The 24,124-nt window shown below is 42.5% G+C and overlaps 1 protein-coding gene across 2 annotated transcripts; it reads left to right on the top strand.

Moving 5' to 3' along the window:
* The first annotated feature begins 18 nt into the window (after positions 1-18).
* CIMAP2 (ciliary microtubule associated protein 2) lies at positions 19-22,593 on the top strand. Of its 2 annotated transcripts, none has more exons than XM_072997662.2 (10): positions 19-107; positions 3,841-3,928; positions 5,246-5,416; positions 6,160-6,282; positions 9,411-9,539; positions 10,806-10,949; positions 12,995-13,159; positions 13,653-13,781; positions 19,423-19,579; positions 21,847-22,593. In XM_072997662.2, exons 1-9 carry the CDS (start codon positions 58-60, stop codon positions 19,528-19,530), a joined length of 1,107 nt encoding a protein of 368 aa, XP_072853763.1. In that variant the 5' UTR covers positions 19-57; the 3' UTR covers positions 19,531-19,579; positions 21,847-22,593. The 2 variants fall into 2 exon arrangements, with proteins under 2 accessions (XP_072853763.1, XP_020655278.2); XM_020799619.3 differs by having other exon boundaries at positions 19,449-19,579.
* Positions 22,594-24,124: the final 1,531 nt, after the last annotated feature.

Genomic DNA, 24,124 nt, shown 5'->3' on the forward strand with positions numbered 1-24,124 from the left:
TTCAAGCAGAAAGGTCCTTCCTCTTCCTCAGCCAAGTCAGTCAGCAGAGCATGGAGGATGGAACCAAAGGGTTTCACAGGAGCCCCATTTTGGACTCAAACAGCCAGGTAAGGATACTTCAGCAGGCTTCTGGGAAGAGTTACTATTATTTGCACATTCCCACAGAGATGGCACAGAGGAATTATAAGAATGATAGTTTAAAGAGGTGAAATAAAATCCCTTAAACAGATGCAGAAAGATTTTCACCTGAGTAACTACAGTCAACTCTTCAGATTTCTTGGGTTTTCTCTCAAGGACATGTATCTCCAAATAGCCTGAAGTAAACTGCAGACACTTTTAGGCATGCAGTTGTCGTACATGCAAGACATACGACACCCATGCTTCTGTTAAATAAATTGCACAGAAATTACTCCCTGTGAACTGGAAGTTCATAAGGGCCATATGCATTTGCTCAAGCAGATATTTGTGGAATTACAGATTCCCCTCCCTGGAAATAAATATCCATCCGGTTGAATTGGCTATGTGACTGTTGAGGTGGAGCACTCCCAGTGCTACCAATCCAAATGCATTGTACAATACCTCTCAGGCTTTGTCCTCTTAATGTATTTTTTCTAGGAAGAAAAACTAAGATTAAAAAAAACCTGTGGGAAAACACAGGAAAACTACACAGTGCCAGTCTGTTGCAGCAAAAGCAACCAAGTCCTGTGGCAGCATAAGGACTAAGGCTGGTAGCCTATGCAAATTACTCTGTGCAAGCAAAATTGCAGAAATGGCTGAAGCTCTGTGGTGAAGTCTGATTCTACATGACCAGAAATGTACCAGACTTTATTCATAGCTGGAGCTGCGTCTGCACCTACCCTGTGCTTGCAGCAATTTGACTTCTGGCCTAACCTTTGTATTTGACATAGGTTTCCATGGACTGCAGCCCAACCCCCTGCTCAGTGCAGGAATACAATCAAAGCATATCTGCCAGGTATTATCTAAGTTCTTCTTGAATGCCTCCAGTGTTGGAGCATTCACCAGCTCCTGAGGTAACTGGTTCCAGTATTGTACTGTTCTAACAGTTAGGACGTTTTTTCCTGATACTGTATTCAACCGAAATCTGGCTCCCCCTAACGAGCCCATTGTTAGGTGTCCTGCAGTCTGGGATGATTGAGAACAGATACTGCCCCTCCTCTGTATGACTGCCTTTCAAATATTTGAAAAGTGCTATATCACCCCTCAGCCTTTTTTCTCAAGGCTAAACATGCCAGTTCTTGCAGTCTTTCCTCATAAGGCTTGGTTTCCAGCCCCCTAATCATCCTTGTCTTCCTCCTCTGAACTTGTTTCAATTTGCTAGCATCCTTCTTGAACTGTGGTGTCCAGAACTGGACACAATACTCAAGGTGAGGCCTAACCAGTGCTGAATAGAGGGGAACTACTACCATGCGAGGGATGTGGTGGCGCTGTGGCCTAAACCGCAGAAGCCTGTGCTGCAGGGTCAGAAGATCCGGCAGTCGTAAGATCGAATCCACGCAATGGAATGAGCACCCGTCGCTTGTCCCAGCTCCTGCCAACCTAGCGGTTCGAAAGCATACAAATGCGAGTAGATAAATAGCGACCACCTCGGTGGGAAGGTAAACAGCGTTCCGTGTCTAAATCACACTGGCCATGTGACCACGGAAAGATTGTCTTCGGAGAAAACGCTGGCTCTATGGCTTGAAGAGCGGGATGAGCGCCGCCCCCTAGAGTCGGACACGACTGGACAAAAAATTGTCAAGGGGAACCTTTACCTTTACTTTAGTATCATGCGGGATTTGGAAACTATACTTCTATTAATGCAGTCTAAAATAATATTTGCCTTTTTTTGTAGCCACATCACACACTGTTGGCTCATATTAAGCTTGTGATCTATGACAATTCTAAGATCATTCTTGCTTGTAGTTTTGCTGAGCCAGGTATCCCCCATCTTGTAACTGTGCAATTGGTTTATTTTTCCGAGGTGCAGTACTTTGCACTTATCTCTGTTGAATTTCATTCTGTTGCTTTCAGCCCAATGCTCCATCCTATCAAGGTCATTTTGAATTTTGTTTCTATCTTCTCGTGCAGTGATCCCCAACTTTTTGATACTGCGGACAGGTTGGGGGAGGACGGGGTTTGTGTGTGGGGAAGGCGGAACACCCCCTGTGCTCGTACACACAAAGGGGTGGGGGCACTTGCGCAGGTGCACTCACACACATGCGTGAAGGGGTGGGCTAGCTCGGAGGGGCACGTGTGCACACTTGCATGCATGCGCAAAGGGGCTGTGCTGGGGGGAAGTGCATGCGGGGTGGGTGGGAGATCTGTCTCCGTGGCCCAGGTCATGGACTGGCACCAGGCAGCAGACCGGGGGTTGGGGACCCCTGTTCTAGGGTATTATCTATTCTGCCCAATTTGGTATCATCTGCAAATTTGACAAGCATTCCCTGCACTCCCTCATCCAGGTCATTAATAAAAATATTGAAGAGCACTTGGCCCGGGACTGAGCCTTGGGGTACCCCACCTGTTACCTCCTTCCAGTTAGAGAAGAACCCATTAATCATCACCCTCTATGATTCTGTAGCCAATTGATCTATCCAGCTCACTTGATCTATCCAGCCCACACCTAGTTAGCTTGTTAATCAGGATACCATGGGGCGCTGTGTTGAAGTCAAGATATACTACATCTACAGCATTCCCTCTGTCTATCAAGGAGGTTATCTGACCAAAACACAAGATCATATTAGTTTGGCTGGATTTGTTCTTCACAAATCAGTGTTGGCTTCTAGTTATTACTACATTGTTTTCTAGGTGCTTGCACAAAGACCGCTTTACGATCTGTTCTAGAATTTTGCCTGGGATTGATGTCAGGCTGACTGGCCTGTAGCTCCCAGGTTCTTCTTTTTTGCCCTTTTTGAAGATAGAGACAACATTAGCTTTGCTTTAGATTTTAAATTCTGTATTGTGGGAGGGAGGCTTTGCCATAGAAGAAATAGAAATATTTTATTTATTATTTATTTATTTATTTATTGGACTTATATACCGCCCCATAGCGCTACAAGCACTCTCCGGGCGGTTTACAATTTTAATTATACAGGCTACATATTTTGACTTGCAGCAAACATGTTTCAGACACACATTACTGTATATAGAAAGCATATTGAGATTGGAGAGGAAGACTTTATCTTCAGTAACAAATGTCAAAATATAAGGGTTTTGAAATAAATCATTTTGTACCAAACATCTGTAGCTCATATCAAGTTTGCACATCAACTGATAGAGGAAAAATAGTACAACAAAGTTGCTGAAGGGTCTAGAACAGGGGTTGAGGAATCTGCAGTCAGTTCCCATTACACTACATTTCCCATCATCCCTGGCCACTGGCTGTTGTCGATGAGAGTTGGAATCCAACAAATTTGCAGAGCCACAGGATCTCCACCTGTGGCGCAGCCTGCAGAATGCTTCTGTGTTCCATCCAAAACAAAGAAGCATGCCAGAGATGGGAAACACATGGCTGTTCTAATAGTGGTGGACTCGACTTCCAATGTTCCCTCACTGCAGGATATACTGGCTAAGGCTGATGGGAATAGTGCTCCGATAACATGGAGGGCTATACATTCCCCATCTATGAAGGGAGGTGCATCTTCCTGCGGATGTCTCCAATGCAGTGCAATACAGATGTGTTGAAGCAGTTACTGCTGGATCCATTGCAACACATGGAGGGCCTTAGTAGGCTGAGGACAGTAGGACTTCAGCATCAATTAGTAGCTCTAGCATGACATCATTTCAATTTAAATGTCAGCAGAAAGATCCTTTAACCCTTTTGATTTGTGTTCATTGTAGGTTTGATGTCTCTGCAATTTATCCAGATGTCAAGCGGCCGAGTACCTTCCTGCAGGCTCCCTACTCTAAGGTTGTCTGTTCAGAGTTGGTAAGTCTATGTCTCAGTATACCTTCCATAGATGAAGTGAAATTACAACTCAGTTTTACTGCATTTGCCGTTGAATTGGTGACTCATGCAGTGCAGTCTTTCATGAGCCTTAATATTATTCCATGGTTTCATTTTTTTTTATACCCAGAGCCTTGTAATTCTCCTATGCACAGATGCAAAAAATGTCTTGGGTATTTTTGCCAGTGATTTCATGAAGTTCAGCAGCTGCATAAAATATTACATGCAACGACAAACACATGTGAGGCACAGAACAGCACCTGGGACTGGGTCACACTAAAGAGGCAGACAACAATATGAAGGCTTGTGTGACAACGCATTTGTGCTTTTTATTGTGATCCTTCAAGGCTCCCTTCACCTAGACATGCAAAGAGCCAATAAAATTAAAGGGATTCCCCTATTATTTGTCTGTTTTTATTCCTCTAAAGATGTATTGAAAATACATCCATTTTTTTCCAATTAGAAAAAATTGAAACATTGGAAGATGTAGGGGGGAAAATCACAATAGAAGATCTTGTTTTTTGGAATGTGATCAATCCTTTTAAAGATAAGATGTTAGGTTAAAAAGTAGGGAAGAGTATAATATGACAATTAGTCATATTAGACAATCTGCAGAATGAGAGAGTGGTCATTCCTGGGCAGACTTTAGACATATGCAGTGCTCATATCCAATGCTCATGCACTTCTGCACCTCCTGGCTGCTGCTGTCTTAGTAAACAGAGCATGTGAAGGTGGTGCTTCACTTCTTCTGGGGTGCTGCTTTTTTTGTTCTGGTGCCGTTTGCTTTAGTTTGGTGAAAACAATCACAGTAATGTCTGTCCAAATAATGTACCTTGCTTTCTGTATTGCAAAAGTTGTGGCTTCTGCCTCCCCGGTCCTTGCCCTCTATATGGCAAGTGAAGCGATTCCTTCAAAACACAAATCCCAGAAATTTTGCTGGAGGCTCCCTCTTGTAAAATAATATTTCCTGCATGATGCCCCTCTGGATGCTGGTGCCATGTGCAACGAGGCCAACTCTTCAAAATAAAGAAAATGGACAGAAGTGTGTGAGCGTGTGTGCATGCATGCGTGTGTGCATGCACCGTATGCTGAGTAGTATGTGTGGAAAAGCATGTGGATCTTTATGAGTATGTATGCATGTGTAACCCCTACCTTCAACTGTGGCCCTCAGGGATCAAAACACTGAGCATCCTAGACCATGCCACACCTTATCTAATGATTAACGATTCATCTTGCCTTGTCTGTGCCATCTTTTCAAAGGACAATGACAGTAACAGATCAACTGCATATTTCCCTTAGAACCGAAAATTAGGACCAGGCCGATACAGCGTTGACTATGGAGGCTTCAGTTCTCATTCCTTGCAGAAGAGGTCGACAAGCTCCAGCTGGGCAAAAGCACAGGAAGCCACGAGGCTCACTCAAATGCCTCATTTTAATTTTAAAGAAATATGCCACAGGGGGAAACTTCTGGTGAGTGTTTGACTTCTATCTTTTAGCTCTGGGTCAGTTAAACTGAGGACTGAAAATATTAAGCTGCCAGTTTATCCCCAAATTTAGTGGAGAACGCAGTTTGCTTGATTCTGGCAATGAATTGTGATCATTTTTCCAAACGTTGTACAATATGTTCACAATACTGCTATAGCAGGAAACTTCCAATTTGTCTCGAGCCTTGCATTTATTGAAATGATGCAACCTTAAGTATGGTCATCATTTATTTATTTATTTATTTATTTATTTATTCATTCATTCATTCATTCATTCATTCATTCATTCATTCATTCATTCATAATAATTTATTGTCATTGTAAGTATATACACAGTATACCCATAAAAACAAAATTCACAGAAATTCATTCATTCATTCATTCATTCATTCATTCATTCATTCATTCATTCATTCATTCATTCATTCATTTAATATCCTGCCTATCTGGTTGGTTAAGACCACTCTAGGCAGCTAGCAACATAAAATTAAAACAATAAATATATATAAAACAAGTTACATAAAATAGACATTACAAAAAACTGAGAGCAAACAATGGGGAGTAGAGAAAGAGGACATCAGGGATTGACTGGAGGGAAGGCCTGCCGAAACATCCATGTTTTTAGTTGATTTTAAAGATACCCAGTTCCAAGGCCAGAGGACAGTTGTTGAAGAGACATGTATGTGATGCTTTTCATGTGTTCTCTCCCCTGCCCCTTCCCTTGTTAAGAAAGAAAAACTGGGTCCTGGAACATACAACTACACAGATTTCCTGCAACTCGAGGAGAGGCGTCCACGCAGTATTAGGGGGATATGTGATACTGGCGAAGTCAGATTCAAAGACCGCATCAGGGTAGGTTCTGGCTTCTTTCTTTCGGTCCCTTGAAATGTCCAGGAAAAATCTTCCTTAACTGTATTGAGGAGATCATGAGAACTGCAGTCTAGCATGAGGCAACTTCAGGGTGGCCAAATTAGAAACTAGATATTCTTCACAACACAGAACAGTTTTGCTGGGGAACATTGCAGAACTAGAACCTATGAGGCTAAGGGACAATCCTTCTGACCACACACAACCAAATTTAATTTGGGATCTTAGGTGAAGAGTAAATGCTTTCCAACCACTTCACTGAAAGGAGTTGGTGTGGTGTATCTGTTAGAGTGTCAGTGTTGGATTCACATGGCCTAGGTTCAAAATAAAATAAGTACAGTTCCTATGACAATATTCCTAGAATTCAGAAATGTTACTTTGTGGGACAATTATTTGTTAGATTCTGTCAAATTGCTCCTTGATGCTACATAACAAACTAAAGGCTGCGCCTTCCATGACTGAGTCAATCCATCTCCTTACTTTCCTAGCATTATAGTCTTGTCCACTGAGACTTGTCTTCTCATGATGTCCCCAAAATACCACAGCTTCAGTTCAGTACATTTTTGACCACAGGTTGCAAAATCCCAAGCTGGCTAGAAAATTCATGGAGATGTAGTCCAAAAAAAAATTAATATTCCCAAACTCCAATTGTCCCTAACATTGTTTGGACAAGGGAATTAATTATAAACCTGTTACAGATACTAATAATTCACTAAGGGAATGTAAAGCCACTGTTATGTCCCTGCACACAAGGTTTGAATAAGCTCTGCCATCATGCCTCTGCCTCACATCTCCAGCCATGTAAGCCGGTAACTCTGAAGTGCAGCAAACAGGAGAGAGGAAGAGAGGGAGTGTGGTGGCAGCAGGATATGGGATTTCCATTTGGGTCAACTTTTAGTAACTTAAGTTCTAACCATTCACAGGAACTATCTGGGCTGTGGTGATTTTGCCTACCACGATCACATTGAGAAGGAGGAGGCACTCCCTCTTGTTACTATGGGCAGTTATTCTAGGCTCCCATCCATGGCCTGTAAATGTTGCCTTCTTCCTGCTATCCTACCCCCCAACTTATGAGGAAGGTTTTCTACTCTCCAGTGCTGCCTTCTATCAGGAATTCTCTCTTGGGGCTGCATGCTGGTAGTGCTTGGGAGCAGGTCCAAAAGTGGAAGAGATCAGAGACAAAGAGACAACTTCTCTTTTTGCCAGACTCTGCTCTTAATCTTCCTCCTTTTGCCATCCCTCCATTCCTCTCTCTCTCTCTCTCTTCCCAGTTCTTTGAACTCTCTGACTTCTTTAGGCAGGCTGATGGGAAGGGACAGGCCATTCTTGCTTTGGATCTGAGGCGATAACTTTCAGACAGCTACTTCTCTATATATTTATTCCTTCCTCCCCCCTTTTTGTCTCCTTTCTTGCCCTCTGCCCTGCACAAAATTAGAACTGAGGGTCACCAGTTGCCTTTTTGCCACGGGATGCCCACTCCACACACACACCCCCCAAAGGGCCAAAACACATCATTCAAAATCTGTGCCTGGAATAAGCCACTGAATTTGTGATGTAGAAAAGGAGAGGAAAGGTTTTCAAGTGGAAAGAGAAGGGCTGGCTTGTATACAAGCTTACAAACCCTATGTCTACACCACACCTCTTTGCTTTGCTGTGAATCTGGAAAGTGGGGATGCAAAATAGTACTTGCACTGGATCGAAGTTAGTATTTATGAAGCAAGAGTGACTCATAGTGGATTTATAGGTGAAAAACCCAGTTATTGCTGCTAAGGCTTTATGGGCTGGGAAAACAGCCAAATATCCAAAGTACGTATGATCATATTTCTCTTCCTTGTTGTTTTCTAATGTTTTCTTCATTCTTATCTGTTATACAGAATGCCCACTCATGTATTTGTTTTGCATTATATCAGAATTGCCCAACCTAATGCCTTCCCAGTGTGTTGAGATGTGCCATCTTTGACCCTGACCTGGATAGAAGGTGTTGCCGAACATAGAATGACACCCAGGTTGGGGAGGGCTTTTGTAAAATATTATCCCCTGAAATCATTATAGCAAACTTACCAGTCACACCAATCTAAAATAATACTTAGAAGTATAGGATTCATCTATTCAATCCTGAAGGAAAGAAAGTTTGCTTTGTGGGAAACTAGGAAAGGATCTAGAAACAATTTTAAGTACCAATGGCTGAAGACAACAGGTTCTTTGTGTTGCCAGCCTCTTCCTCACATCCCTGGGTAAGGCTCAATAGCAATACAGTGAGACAAAATTTAATAGGTGATGTTTTTCCGGTGAACAACAAAATTTCAACACAGAGGTCTGGAAAGGATCTCTGAGATCCTTGAGATCTCCTCAAGGACCCAACACCTGTTCATTGCAGTTTTACAATACGAGATGCAACTGCAGCATCCTTGGCAGATTTTATCTTGATATATTTATTGAAGGCCTAATCATACCATAGCCTGGAGCAGACTGTTCTACTGTCTTAAAGGTTGGCTAATGCTACTCATGATTAGTCATGATCTGCTAGTGTGCTATTTTTATTGAGTGAAACCTAGTAGAAAGTCAGTACTAGAATAGGAGTTGGTGAGTCAAGTCCTCCACAAGTTCCATTGATTCAAGAAACCTACTGGAGTACAGCTTACTACTGGATTTCAGACACTGGCTCCTGCCTTCCAGAGGAGGAAGAAAACAAGTTCACTCCTTCAGATGCCATCATGTCTCCTCTTAATTATCTCTGTCAATGAATTTCCTCAGTAGCATTTGTTTCTGTGGTGGAAAAAACATGCTGGGTGGAGGTGGAATCCTCCCATTTAATACTTGTCATTGTCACATGGACTCTGCCAAAATATATAAACATTTCTACCTTTAAACTTACATAATGAAACTTTTACCTTTACATACTTTCTGTGATAGATATGAAATCTGATATTTTCTAAGAAAAATAATTGTTGGTTAGTTAAAACATTTTTTTTACTTTCTCCCTCCACCCCCATGAGTTGGGTCATGTTAAGGGTAGGTGGGGAGATGCGAAGATTTCTTAAAAATCAAAAACTGAAATATGCTGAAACATTTGGAAACCACAGTTCTAATTAACTGTCCCATCTTTCACTCAGGAATGTTATCCTGCACCAGGAACCTATGGGAATCCTTACGCTGTCCTGGAAGAGAAGCAAAAACGCTCTTCGTCTGCACTTGGAATAATGGACAGCAAAACTTCAAAATGTTTTGCTTTCCTTAATACGGCAAGCTGCATTTCCTGATTCTTCTCTTATCTGTCTTTGATTGCTATGGCTTTTCTGTTTGGTAACGATGAAGCAGTGGTGGAGTGGTGTCATGGCTCACAGGACTGAAGCACCAGGACTTTTTAATGAGCAGGGATGATTGTATCATCTCTCCCTTCCAACAACCTTGTCCTTTCTGACCACAGTTGTAATCCTCATTGTAGTGGGGATAGGGGTTGTGGCAGTTCCCAGCAGCGTGTTGGCGTGAGCTATAACTCTTATAATGCAAAGTATTTTGTGGGTCACAAACAATAATTATCTTCTTGAATGAGCGTATGTGTTAACTTTATGAAAGACATGCTCCTAAAGAAGAAGAAACTTAACAGAATCAGTTGCTGATGTAAGTCTACACAGCTGCCTGCAACTGTAGACTGTCCTTGGCCGGTGACCATGGCTACTGTCATAATGAAGATCTGCAATTCATTTATCAATGCAATTAATCCAACAAAGGGGGAGTTGTTATGAGCACAGATGGGATTTTGTGTTCTGGGATACAAATATAATTCTCTGTTCTCGGAATTCTAACTACTTCACAGACACCTAAATGTGAGGTACCAGGGAGAAAGTCCTAAAATTGGAAGGGCTTTGAGGCCTAGCTCCATCCAAGCTTCCTGCTGGGGAAGAAAACTCACAGCTAGCCTTGGGGCAGGAACAGAAAGCTTGGGGGGAAGATAGGCCTAGCTAAGCCTCAAAACTTTCCAATACTGTATAGATTTTTCCCCCCAGGGGCTTCACGGGCAGTGGAAGACAAGAGGGCCTGGCGTGCTCTGGTCCATGGGGTCACGAAAAGTCAGACATGACTTAATGACTAAACAACAACAAGGTAGATAAAACTCCCAGAAAAGAGAACTATGGTATTTGTAGTCCAGAAAAATCCATACATCCCATTCTTAATAGGGTGTGACAATTGTGAGAAGACTCCTGCTATCCCCCCCCAAAAATATACTGTATAAGAAGCCATAAATAACACTTCAACGTGTCATGTGCCACATAACATTAGTTATAAATATTGCAAAATTAGACATCTCCTTTTATTCTCTATAAACATAATTAATTTTACCTACTTTGAGGGATGTATTTATCTCCTAGTTTTGTTTGTTTATTTGGAGTGTATACAACAGTTATAGTGGGAGCAATGAAACCAAAAGCACTTTCCTGCCTCGCTCAGTAAATGCTACTCTTTTTTTACTGCTTAACCCATGTTCTGCATAACCTTTTGATATTTAGGGAAGTGGATTGGGACCCGGCACCTACAATCTCAAAAATGGCATGGACGAAATGCTGAAACGAGTAATCAGCAAGAGAGGACCTTATGAAACTTTCACTGGAGACAGGTCAAAGCCGATCATTTGTGGGCATTATGCGACTGATGTATGTTGGCGCCTCTCCTTCAGCTTACAAGGGTTTTTCAAAGGGTTGGCCAAAAATCTTTTGCCACCTGAGACAAAGGGCAAACTGATACCCCACCACCCCATTTCAAATACAGAAGCTAAATGATCTCAGAGTTCTGTTTCTGATGGAACTGCTTGGACAAGAGTGATAGTCCAACAAAGTGCCTGAGACCAAAAATCTACTTTATAAGTCAATGGGCAGACTGTCCTCCAGCACCTTCTCTCTGCTCTGCAATGTGACTACTTTATTCTACGTAAGAGTAGGACAGAAACTGGTTTTGCAAAGCATTGTGATACATGTTAACAGTTGAGAGAGAACATATATATAATAATTATGTGCCCTCAACTCAGTTCAGACTTACAGCTACCCTTTCTAGGGTTTTCTAGATATAAAGAACTGAGGTTTACTGTTCCCTATAGAAAACCTCTCATTCGAAGTTGGATTTCTTAATGTTTGCAAAATAGCTACAATAGTTTGTTTTGTGGTTAATCTTCAGGAGGGAAATAGTCATATCTCTGGTATACGAACATGGTTTCAATTCCTGCAACAGGTTATCCATAATACATAGTTTGAACCTTTGGTATGTCTGAAAAGACTTCAGTTCCTCAGTGAATCCTCCACCTATCTTTTTTTTTTTTTTAAATTCCCAGTTTTGCGAGTAGTGGAATTCAGTAAGACTCTGCTTGGATTTTAACAAGAAAAAGACAGAATCTGTTATACATCCTCACAGTTAAAGACTTTTTTCTAGTTTCTAATTTCTTCATAGTTGCCCTTCCAAGTCTCAGTCTTCTGGCTGTAGTCTCCATTTTGACTGATGGTTGTCTGCATTTAAGTTAAGCACTTCTTCTGTAGTCACTCATTTTGCCTTCTTAATGTTCAACTGTAATTCTGCTTTTGTACTTTTGCACTTGCTGCTTTTACTTTCACATGTAGTTGCCTTCAACCCGCTGCTATTTTCTGCCAATAATAGGTACCATCTGAAATTTTAAGTACTGTACTTACATTTTTCACTTCATTTCAAAGCTTGAAAGTCTTGTGGTCTGCCTAGACCTAGCTCCATCTGAGCTTTCTGTCTACAAAGGAAGGTCCCAGCTAGCACTAGGGTAGCTTTCTTTCTGAACAGAAAGCTTAGGCGGAGCTAAGCCTAAGTAAGCTACAAAGCCTTGAAGCTTAGGTACTTTTCCCAGGTGAGCCACATTTAAGTGTTTGTGTCTGTCAGGTGGAACTACCAGGGTGGAGAATAATGGGATTTGTAACTCCCAAAATTCCAAATGGCACATGGCTGGAACCCTATTGTGGTAGGGCTAATCCAAAAGCAGAATCTGTGTTGATCCTACAGTCCAACAAACTCAGATTACATTGAAAGCTATAATTAAAGAATTTCCATTGCAGTTTGTTAAATATAGTACCAAACCATGTGCTCTTTTTACTATTTTAAATGAGAATTCTATACTCTGCCTACACACAGTACAGTGGAAATTTGTTTGATGTTAAGATCTTGGGACTTGATCCAGATCTTGCCCAGGTACCTGAACTCACATGCAGGGGCATACACACAAGTGTGGTATATGCTCTGATAGCAGAGTAGCAGAAGCATTCAGGGCTAACCCAAGACACTGCCTTCTGAGGCATAGGATAAGACGGCACCCTGCTCCATTCCATGTACCAAAATGGACTCGATTTTTGCAGTTAAACATTACTTCAGCATTTGGCAATGGGGTATAGTTCTCTGTCACCTGAGGACAGTGAACTAATCTAGGGGTGCAGGATGGGGTGCATAGTACACACAGCTCTGTCTTCTAAGGTAGGGAAAGGCTAAGGGGCTCAGGAGGTTATAGACCAATCACTTTTTTCTCCAAGATCTGACACTTGAGGCATTTGCCTTTCCCTGCCTAATGGTAAGATGTGACCTGAAAGCATTCAAAAGTGTGCTGTGACTGTTTCTGATGGAACCACACATCTTTGTTAGATGCATTTCTCTCCCCACCCCCCAAGCAGTTTCTTTCCTCCTTTAATGTTGTTAGAAAAAACCAATTGAGCTGAGTAGCGGCAATGTAAAGAGCTTCGTGGAAGAACTTGAGACCAAATGGAAGAAGAAATATGGTGTTTTCAGCACCCTTCCTCGGAATCCTCTTTGCCCAACTGAGCGGATCTTCTGGGCCACTGTTAGCCAGTGTCCACGTGAACAAGTAAGTGACTTTCCACTGCTCATCACTGACTAATTCATGTTTGTTTTCACTGCATATGGTGATGTAGCTGGAAAGCAGTGCTGATTGAAATAGGAAATGTTTTGTTTAATACTTGAAGTGTAAAAGCAAATGAGTTTCTAGTAGAGTTTCCTCAGCCACCAAGCAGCTCAACAGAGTGGAAACTTTGGTTGCATGTTCCACTTCCTCCTCCTAGCAGAGAACTTGTGTTGATTGAGTGCATCTCAATTTGGAGCAAAACAACAAGATAATGATTTTCTATGTACACGATTTTGGCGTCAAATCAGACATTAAGAGGAATGTATGTTCCCTATCTTCACCCTGTTTTCCCTACAACAATTGGATTTCTTCTAAGATAGATGCAGATAACCTCTATTGGTGGTATTTTGTATTCTGGGTGCATAATCATAGCAGCAGCAGCAGCCATGAACAACAGCAATAACATTTAAAATGATTGCTTACGTATTTGTCACAGTTCAAAGCAGGACCAGGCTCCTATGACATAAAGCCTATCAAGAGAACAGAATATGAAAACCAGCCACCATTCTGGATTGGTGCAAAAAGATTTGACCGGAAAGCACATCGCCTCTTTTTTGGAAATGCTGTGAGTAACACGTGTTACAGTAGAAATAGACAGAGCAGCACCAAGTATTCTTCCTCTTGCTTTCTCCCTTTAAACCTGTGACTTTCGTGACTCTGTCCAAGTAGGCTTGTGGTGGGGAGGTCCTGACTTCGATGGGGCAAACCTGGATTCAAAATTCTAGGTTCAGACATGAAGGTTGCTAGGTCACCTTAGGGAAATCATTTATTTCTTGGGACCAACCCATCTTGCAAGGTTGTTCTCAGAACAAGAAGCATGTGCATAACTCCAGGCTGTTTGCAAACAAAATGCACAGATCACTGAAAGGTGTTCCAGGCAATGTGGTAGATATCAGCATCAGCCCTTCATGGTTTTGAGTTCATGCAAGTTACTTAAGAGGAGAGCAGTGAAGTATAGCATTTCAAATGCCACACTAGGGGCATTTCTCTCCTGTTTTGTTGCTAGTAGCCCTCAAGGCAGATGAACATGATTAAAATAAAAATACTGTTCAGCCAGAATGAAAGGACCTCTAAAAGCCATGGTAAATGACCCAAATGAAAGTCAATAAAGAGCAGAAAAGTTATTTAAGAGGGTGTCACAAATGATGGCATAAGTGCTTAACAAACAAGAGAAATCAGGTCAGACTTTGTAAGGCACTTGCAGGGTAGCAGAGAAGGCAGGAAGCCAGTCTCCTCCTACCTCGGAATATTGTCCTCAAGTACACCTCAACAGCGGGCTAGTTTGTTTTTAGCAACAAAAGTATTTATTTGTCCAGCGCCAATTTTTCAACTTTTTTGAGGGTGTGCTCAGATGGCAATAAAGGATCTTTTCTGATCACACTGGAAAGGATCACTTCCCTAGGAGTCATCTCTTCCAAAGCAACCCCTCTGAGCATACAGAAATCACTGCCAGTCCAGCTGGTATTTCATCCATTATTCCATTTTGTTTCCAAACGTCTGACGAAGTGGACTTTTCGACAAAAGGTCACATTAAAATCAAATAGTTAGTCTTTAAGGTGCCACATGTTTTGTCTTGTCTTTTGTTTCTCTGGATTTTGCCTACTATACTTGCATAGACTAACACGGCTACCTCTTCTAAAACTCCCAAAAGGAGAAGCCTTGCCACTGGACCAAATTGAAGGGCATGGAGCGGGGTCAGGCTGGTTCATGATTTCCTGAATATCATCTGATAACTAGAAAATAGCTTGCACCACGTTGTGCCACAAGAGATCCAAAACATGAGCTATATCTCTGATCACATCCTGAAAGGCCATACTAGTTGGTTTCGAGGATAGAGGACAGGCCGTGGGGTACCTCTATACATAGCTCTTTGCCACAAGAAAGAGGAACAGGTTGATGAAGGGCTGCTGCTACCGCCCCAGCACTTGCCACACGAGGCAGCTGCCTTCTTCTGTCTAATGGTAAGGCCATCTCTGCATATGATGCATCACTATAATTCCAGCCTAGATGTTACTAAAGCATGGGAAATGCTGATTAAATAAAAATTGGTCAACACAGGATTAGGGAGCTATTTCTTCACATAAATAGTGTTCTGCAGGGGGAAGAAACTCAGGCATGGCGCAAGCTCTTTTGCTGTCCGAAGGAAAGTGCCACCCTCCATGCTGTCACTCCACCCACCTGTTCTGGCAATAAATACACTTTCCTGATCCAGCTGGAAGAGGAGGGGCAGCATTCTCTCCTGAGAAGTAATCAGAAGAGGCCTTCTCCCCTCGTCCCTTTAATTTTTTCTTTCTTCCTGCCCCTCAGGTCTTCTTTCTCTCCATCAAGGTAACCTGTTTTCAGCTCCTCATGACCTCAGTGACCTCTGTTGCTGCTCTGGAGATAAGTGCTATAGGACTGGGGTCATGATGTAGCAAACATGTTAACTTTTATGGTTCCTCGATGAGTGATGCTGTATACAAAATGCTTTGGGTTTTTTCTCTCTCTCTCTCTTCTTTTTTTTACGTAGCAGCTTCTGTTGCTGCTTTGACAAGAGGTGTGTGCATGTGGGATGTCTGAATGGATGCTTATTCAGGTGGAGAAGAATTTTTTTTTGAAGAAAGCTTTCCAGTTCACTGGCATGCACATTTCAACTTTACTCTTCATTACAATGTTTCCAATGAGTGGACCTTACTCTCTGCAACAACCCACTGCCAATCTACAATTTAATTTTAACAGATTTCTTTAGAGTACTGCTTACTTTAGCAGTGTCTTCAAGTACTATGGCCATTAGGATCCCAGGTTAAAATACACTGAGGAATCAAACAATAACACTTCCAGATCACTGCCTTTTCGGGACTATAGACAGCACACACAAAGTGATGCACAGAAAATACTGCATGGACACATTGCATTGGCCACGTAGTCTTGCACCCAGTAGGGAGCAGACCTCATCTGGCACCCAATATTTTAGCCACAATCCTGTAAGGCCTCCTTGGGGCCCAAATGGGGCCTCCCAGCATCTCTGCCCCTCCCTGCAATTCCATACACACCTCAGATTTTTTTTAAAAAAAGACTTTGTCTCAAACAGCCATTTGTATTTTTAGGGAGTATGGGGGGACATTTGTTTTATGTTCAAGGATTCTTCAGTATCCCCTTGGCAAGCCATTTTTAAAATTAGCCACTGGAGGGGAGAGGGGGCAAACATCTTTGCTTTTGTATGTATCTTTTGAAAGTAGTTGTGGTTGTGGGAGTAAGTATCCCCCCCTCCCCAAGGCCCAAGTGACAGGTGTGCATGGTCCCCTGGACTCTGGTTATAGACGAGGACTGCAGTCTTCTATGCACATGCTTGCCGGCAGGAGGACGTGTACATGCATTGGTGTTGCTATTCTCAGTTCCTTGCCTTCAAGAGGTGCAAGCGTACCTTACCTTGGATGGAGGGGACCCTTTTAAGTACAGCAGTTCTGAACGAGGATGTGTTGCAATCTTTTTGCCGATCGGCTGAAATCTCTTTTAGTAATGATCTGCCAAAGGGACGGCTCTGGCACTGTTCCTCCTTCTCCTTGTGGCCTTTCTTGTATCATCTGCATTCATCTTTTCTGGGTTCCTGTGGTGAACTGGAACAAAGCTGGAAAGACTCTAACAGTTAGGGAAAGCTTGCCTTTGAAAGAGTTCACTTCCACTTAGGCAACAGGTAAGGACTCCCAGGTAGTTTTTTTTCCTTGATGCTAGAAAGCAGGGAACTTAAAAGAGGTCAAGAATGAAGGCTCTTTTATAATTGATGGGGAACTTCACTGGTGGTGATTAAGTGTCACTTATAATAGGGCTAGAGTTAAACTTATCTGCAGGCAGCTGGCTTGAGACTGCATCGCAAGAGGAGGAATGAATCATTTTGACTGCAAGGCAGTGTGCTGGCCACTGTCGGCTATAAATAGGCCCACTCCAGAGCCAGAGACCTTTCCACTGGTTCAAATCAAAGGGGTTAAAATCAAAGCTTGCATAAGCTACTTTTTTGGGGACTACAACTCCCAGAATTGTCCAGCCAAATTCACCATCCAGAATGCAACTTTTTCAAGCTTAAATGACCAGACCTGCTAAAGTATGTGATAGCACTCAAATAGCTCTGGAGTCAAACCAATGCCTTACCAATATCTTATCATTAGGGGGAAAAAAAGGAATTCCTTAACACTTGAAAAGTCTAATTGTCACAGCAGGAAGTTTTCACACTTCCCATAGTTTATAAATTAGCCTGCTTTGTTTTCTGGTTGGTCACTGGCAGTTAAGCACAGACTTACTGTAATTTGCAAGAACAGTTTGCTCAGTCACAAAGGTCTGTCTGAATCCCTTTGTTGGAACACGAATGGATTTCAGCTCCTAATGAGGGACTCTGTAATATATAGTCTTGTCTTGGTTGTCAAGGGCCTATAGATTATGCTCCACAGCATTGCATACAAACATTCCACGTGGGCAGTTGGTAGTCACAGCAAGCTCCATCTGTTTTGTTGCTCTTAGTGCTCCATGTAAAGCAGACAGGAAGGTGCTGAGCAATGCTTTTATTCTCTTGCTGCTGCAGCAGCAGTTTCTATTGTAAAACTTGGGACGAGACAAAGCCACTCAGAGACCATGCCCTTCATACAAAAGGTCACTGGTTTTCCCTGGAAGGTGGGCACAGGATTCAATCGGAAACCTTGGAGAGGCGCTGTCAGTCCGTGCAGCCTATAATTGACTTATTTACAGAAACGGGGAATGTTACTTGACAGGCTACGGCTCTTGGAATCCTCCAGCCACCCTGGTCACTTTCTTGTATTCCAAAACAAGGTAACGATTCCACTCCCTGCCGAGTTGGACTAATAGCCTGGTTCGAAATAAAATACTTCCAAACCCCCATAGAGGACACAGAGTGGGGAGAGGGCTTTGGTTAAGCCTGAGGTGGCCGAAATGTGCCTTTTGGACTGCATATACTATGCCAGAGACCCCAGTGAGGCCCCTGGTCCTCTGACACACACACCCCAAAAGTGTTGGCATAGAAACAAGTAATCCAGCCCACAAGTGGAACTGGAATTGTCATCAGTCAGCACACGTTTGGGGAAAGGGTAGCCTGCCACTGTATCGGGTGTTTAAAATTATTTGGAGGCCATAATTTAGAGGCAGAGTACCTTCTTTAAAATAATGTTACATATATCTGATCACTATTTCTCTTTTTGATAGAAAATCTGTGTATGTGGTGGAAGGTAGAGGACAAGTAATACAAATGTAATGTTCAGGTCTGAGGACCGTCCTGTGTTTGTATGTAGCCTCTTATAAATTTGCTCTGATTCTTGCCACCTGAAATGTCTTCTTGAAATCTGTAGGAACCAAGACAGCTTCCATAGACTTATTCTATCCAGCAGCTTCCAGGGCTAGTAGAATAATACTGGTGTGGTATCATTTTCATCCCACTAGGGCTATATAATGTCCATCTCAAGACTAGCACTGGTGCATGACATATTCAAGTCAAGAAGTCTCGTCCAACAATGTGAGAGACATGCACTGTGGGAATATGTTTGCTATACTTGCTGCTAAACTTTGCATTTATAAAACTGTGTATCAGTTATGTAGCACACACACACACGCGCTTGCTTTTTGCTTCCTTATCTGTAAAGGTATATCACGCATGCGCCTCACAGATGGTATGTTAACGAGCATAGTTAATTGCTTGAGAACTGCTGTGGTATCTTAGAGAATAAAGTGAGGCACTGGAAGGGTTTGGCAGACTGCAGCAGACTCTGGAGAGGAGAAGAGTCCACTGAGCTGTTTTCCTTTACCTGCTTTGCCTCTTAAAACACATGCATTAGTCCTGGTGTTCTTACTCTTTCATCGACCTATATGGCAGCTGGACTGCTATAATGCACATGTGCACTTATCACTATTAATTAAAAATCATCATCTGTTAATTCCAACTTATAGTGGCCTCCCTGGGTTTTCTATGTATAAAGTACTCAGAAGTGTTTCCCAGTCCATCTTTGGGTGGCATTTTGGAAGCATTGAGCTTGTGTAAGGCTGCATAGGTTGTGGGCTCTGGGGGATCTCCACTGGCTCCCATCTTGGGAGACGCAGCTGGAATTCAAACTCTGTGTAGCCATAGAGAAACTGCGGGTGAGTCCAGTTAATCTTTCTTAAGATTCTGTAGGAATCAGATGCGTTCAAAGATTTACAGATCTACTTGTCAGCATTAACATCCAAAGCAGCTTCTTGTCTACTCTTTTGCTTACAGAACCCAGTTGGAGTTGGGCGCTATGACACCACAAAACATGAGAAGTACCCAAAGAAAATCAAGTATAGTTCACTTTATATGAATGAAGCACAGCGTTACCTTAGTAACCTTGAACGAGACAAGTGCTTACAGTAAGTGAACAGTGAAAAACATACAGAGGAGATTAGGGGCTCTTTGCAACTCACAGCATTCTACACGGACTTGAAAATTTGATTGAACCAATTCATCAGGTTTTTAAAATGTGCACACTTTGCTTAATTTATATCTTTATGCTGCATTTCGATACAACATAGTTTTAAGCAGAATTTGGAAATTTATTTTAAAGGAACTTCTAATCATATTTGTATGTCTACCAATTAACAAATGTTCCTTGGGCATATTACAAAATCAATATTTTTATACTACAGTAGGACTCCTATATCCACTAGTGATTGGTTCCAAGCCCCCATGTGGATACTTAAAACAGTGGATAATAGCAAACGCTATAGCATGGTAAAAGGGGGAAAGAGAGAGAAAATATATTTTCACACATATTACCAGAACTGGTCACAAGAAGGTGGCAGAAACCATACTATGTAGTCTTCACCAAGAAGTGTTCATCGCACAGTACCATGGATACATGTGAAAATATGGATTTTTTTTCTTTTAATATTTTCAGACCATGGATAAGTGAATCAGTGGATCCTGATTCCATGAATAAAGGGGCCCGACTCTACAAGACAATGCTAAAACATACTGTTTTTTAAATGCCGTAGTGTAAGGAACTGAATTCATGACAGTAGTGAATAACAAGGACTTAAGGCAAAAGTGTTCTGAATGAAGCAGGCTTGGAGGAAGCATATGACAGTTCTTAGTTTCTTTTTTATATGTACATGCATACAAACATATCACCACTGTACATCATTAAATAAGGCACTGCAAAAATCTTGATATGATCATGAGGATATTACATCATTTTTTGTGCTGTGCTTTTTAACATATTCATACACTCTCACGCATTAGCAAAACCCCATAACAGAAGTGTTTATGGATTCGTATGTCCGTTTGCAGCCTGTTATCTATGCAGATTTACCCAGATAACAAGAAGGAATAAATGAGAGCTGCAGCAAACTGTGCTCCACAAAATTTTCAAAATGAACGGAGCAGCAAACAGTTTCTGACCAAGAGCTCTTGCTGCCTTGGGTCTTTTTAAGGAGAAACATAGGGTATAAATATTTTAAATAAATACTAACAGTGGTGCCCCGCATAGCGAGGTTAATCCGTTCCGGATTAACCGTAGCTATGGGGAAACATTGCTATACGGAAAGTAAAAACCCATTGGAACGCATTAAACAAAGTTTAATGCGTTCCAATGGGGCCCAAACTCACCGTTCAGCGAAGTTTCTCCATAGCGCCGCCATTTTCGCGCCCTCAGTAAGCGAGGGCAGGACACGAAAATGCTGCGCGTGGCCATTTTGGGTGTCCGGTGGCCATTTTGGAACCACCGATCAGCTGTTTAAAAATCGCTATGCAAAAATCGGTAAGCGAAACGCTTACCGATCGTCGCAAAGTGATTTTTGTCCATTGGAAAAATTGGTATGCGCTCGCAAAATCCGCATCGCTATGTGGATTCATCGTTAAATGGTGCGCTTATTATGCGAGGCACCACTAAAATGAATTCTGCCTCTGAAAGTTCAGCTAATGCAGAGAAATTCAGCTGAGAACTTTAGAAGCATCGGTAGTTACTCAGGAATCCATAGGAAAATGGGGAAAAATATTCAGGGTCTTGCAGTGTAACACCAGCTATTTCATGACCAAATTTCTAGGAGGAAATAAGAGTATAGAAAGGACTTGGCTCTTTTTTGTTTCATAAAAATAGTACATGTGTGTTGAAGGACACTGAAATGTTCTCAGAATTCCATCTGTAAGCATCACCTATCAGAAAATGAAAATCTAGGTTACAGGTAGGCAAAAGAAAGAGATAAATCATGAGAGGATGGTTCAGTGCCATACATTTTCCATACTGTACTTGTAACTTGGCTTTGGTGATCAGTGTGATCAACCAAGGCCAAATATGGTGCAAATCTTTTATGAAACTGATAGCTTGCCTACGGACAGATGTGTAGAACTTGTATATCTGCAGGTTTTGTTGGAGTGCAATGTGCAATGTGTTTCAACCCTAAACACTATAGCCAGTGCTGAGGGATGATGGGAATCACAGTCCAACAACACTGTGCCTGGGGTGAACACATGAACCCTATCCCTGTCCTAAGATGGGTCATACCATTTTGTCAATTCTCGTACATTGGTTCTGAGGTTAAACTGCAACTCTGAAGTCCTTAGACAAGAAAAGGAATGCACACACACTGTACACACTGTACCTGACTACTCTTTTCCACCTCATTGTTTTTCCCCCCAGAGAACGTATCACTCCTGTTACCAAAGGTCACTGGGATAATCCAGCATCTGCTTAAACAGTCATCCCTCTTTCTGAACATTTAAGTGACCAAGTATCAATGGCACGCCTAATTAATTTCACGGGAAGTTCTGCCAACAAAGCTGTATAAAATCAAGAGGACATCTAGACTTTTGCTGCATCGCTATCTCACACTGATTCTGTAATTATGTATCTCTTTATAATGTATGCCATTCTTTAAAAAGAAAATTAAGACATTTGATGGAATTTGGTAATGCATGTTTCTTATTCCAACCAGTCTGTTGCCATGTAAGTATGTGAGTATTAAAATTGATAGATGCAGAAACTGATAATGCTTCCTTTCAGTGTAACCATCACACCCATTCAAAATGGCCTCTTTCACGGTGTGGAAAATTTGAGTCCCTGTTCCTTCTTATTGGTAGGGGTCCATCAGGGATTTTAACCATTATGATAAGCACTGATCCAAGGGTGTAGCAGTGGCAGGGGGAAGAGCTGCAAAAATTATAGCAGGGAACTCTGAAGGCATTCAGGATATCCACAAACGACAGGCAGGTACAAAGCTCATGCAAATGTTCAGCGAGATAATCATGCCTATAAAGTAGATGGAGGAAAACAGCAGCCTTAAGAATAGCCACAGCAAAATCTTTTATTTTTATTTTTCTTTCTAGCTCTTTCAGGGAGGTGCCTCTTTTTGATTGACTTTTATGCATCTTTCATTAAACATGAAAGGGATTGCTTCTTTCCTACCGTTTCAATTTAATTTTTCTCTATTTGTGTTTTTGGCACCAGTCCAGAAATGTCCTAAAGCAGAGGTCCCCAACCCCTGGTCCGCGGTCTGGTTCCGGACCATGGCCTGAGCTGGACTGGGCTGCCGAGACAGACCTCCTGCCCCACACCTTGCATGCACTCACCCCCGCACAGCCTGTTTGTGCCTGCGCACATGCTCCAGCACGCCCGTGCGAGTGCTGCATCGCTGTTTGCACAGGTGCATGAGCACAAGCACACCCAGACAAGCGCTGCACCAGTTTGTGCATGAGCACCCATGCACCCATGCAAGAGTGCACACTTGTTCGCAGATGCGCATGCGTGCGGAGGGTGCCCCACCTTCACCAGCCGGTCCGCGGACCGAAGAAGGTTGGGGACTGCTGCCCTAAAAAAAACATAAATACTAAACCAAAAAAGCAAAGGGATGACAACACAGGATGAATCTACTCCCAAAGCAAGCAACCGTACAACCACCCTCTATCTAAAAAGAATTTTTTTAAAAAAGCCTTAAAGAACCCATGAAAATAATCTCAGCAGCCTCAAACAGCTAAACTCCAATGCCTCTGAGCAAAAGGGGAGTCCAGAAACTGTTTTTCCAAGCCAGTCCTACTTTGGTACTTTTCATTTCTGTTCCCCCAAAAAACTTTCAGTAGGTGTTATCTGATAAGAGACCACATCCATGCTTATGAGGAAGTCCCCCAGGTGAGCAGTGGCAAACTCACAACTGCCACCACACAACCACCATCCCCTCAGGTACCTATCCTTCCTGCAGGTTCGTTTGGTTGATTGTGCTGTGTTCTTGCTTGTTCCTTTTTTGTACTGTTCATGGGGTCCTACCATAAAGCATCTTATTTGCCTCTCCTCTCTGTGGAACGTTGGTGCTGAGGTGGTCACAAGCAGGTAGGCATGCCAGGTGCCACAGGGTGTGGAAAGAGCTGGGTTCTCACTCTGGCCACCAGCAGCACTTTCATCAGCATGCAAGGCAATGCTGATGAAAGGAAGCAAAACCGCAAGCCAGCTGGTGATGGGTAGACAATGACTAGCAGAGATGAGGCTCCAGTGAAACAAAAAACACTCCCATTGGGATTCAACCCATCCAGGCCCCTTTTAGAGATTCAAAATGTCCATTCTCCCTTGATAGTTTCATTGACTTCTTGTGTAACTATTTGAAATTTTCTAGGTGATTTGACAGACAAGGAATGCAAGACTATCATCCTGACCAGCCTCTCTGGAATGGGATTGGGAGCATTGTTTTATGGTGGCCGTATCTCCCATCATGAGCCAGTTTGGGTGTTAAAATCATCAGGAGAGGCCTTTCTCTCAGTCCCACCACCTTCACAGTTGTGTCTGATGAAGACACGGGAGAGGGCCCTTCTCTAGTGCTGCTCCCAGACTCTGGAACTTCCTCCCACAGGAGGCCAGGCCGGCCCCATCTTGGCTGTCTTTCTGGAAGCAGACCAAGACTTTTCTTTTCAGACAAGCCTTCCCTCAGTAA

The sequence above is a fragment of the Pogona vitticeps genome, chromosome 4, assembly GCF_051106095.1.
Source record: "Pogona vitticeps strain Pit_001003342236 chromosome 4, PviZW2.1, whole genome shotgun sequence".
Taxonomy (NCBI): Eukaryota; Metazoa; Chordata; class Lepidosauria; order Squamata; family Agamidae; genus Pogona; species Pogona vitticeps.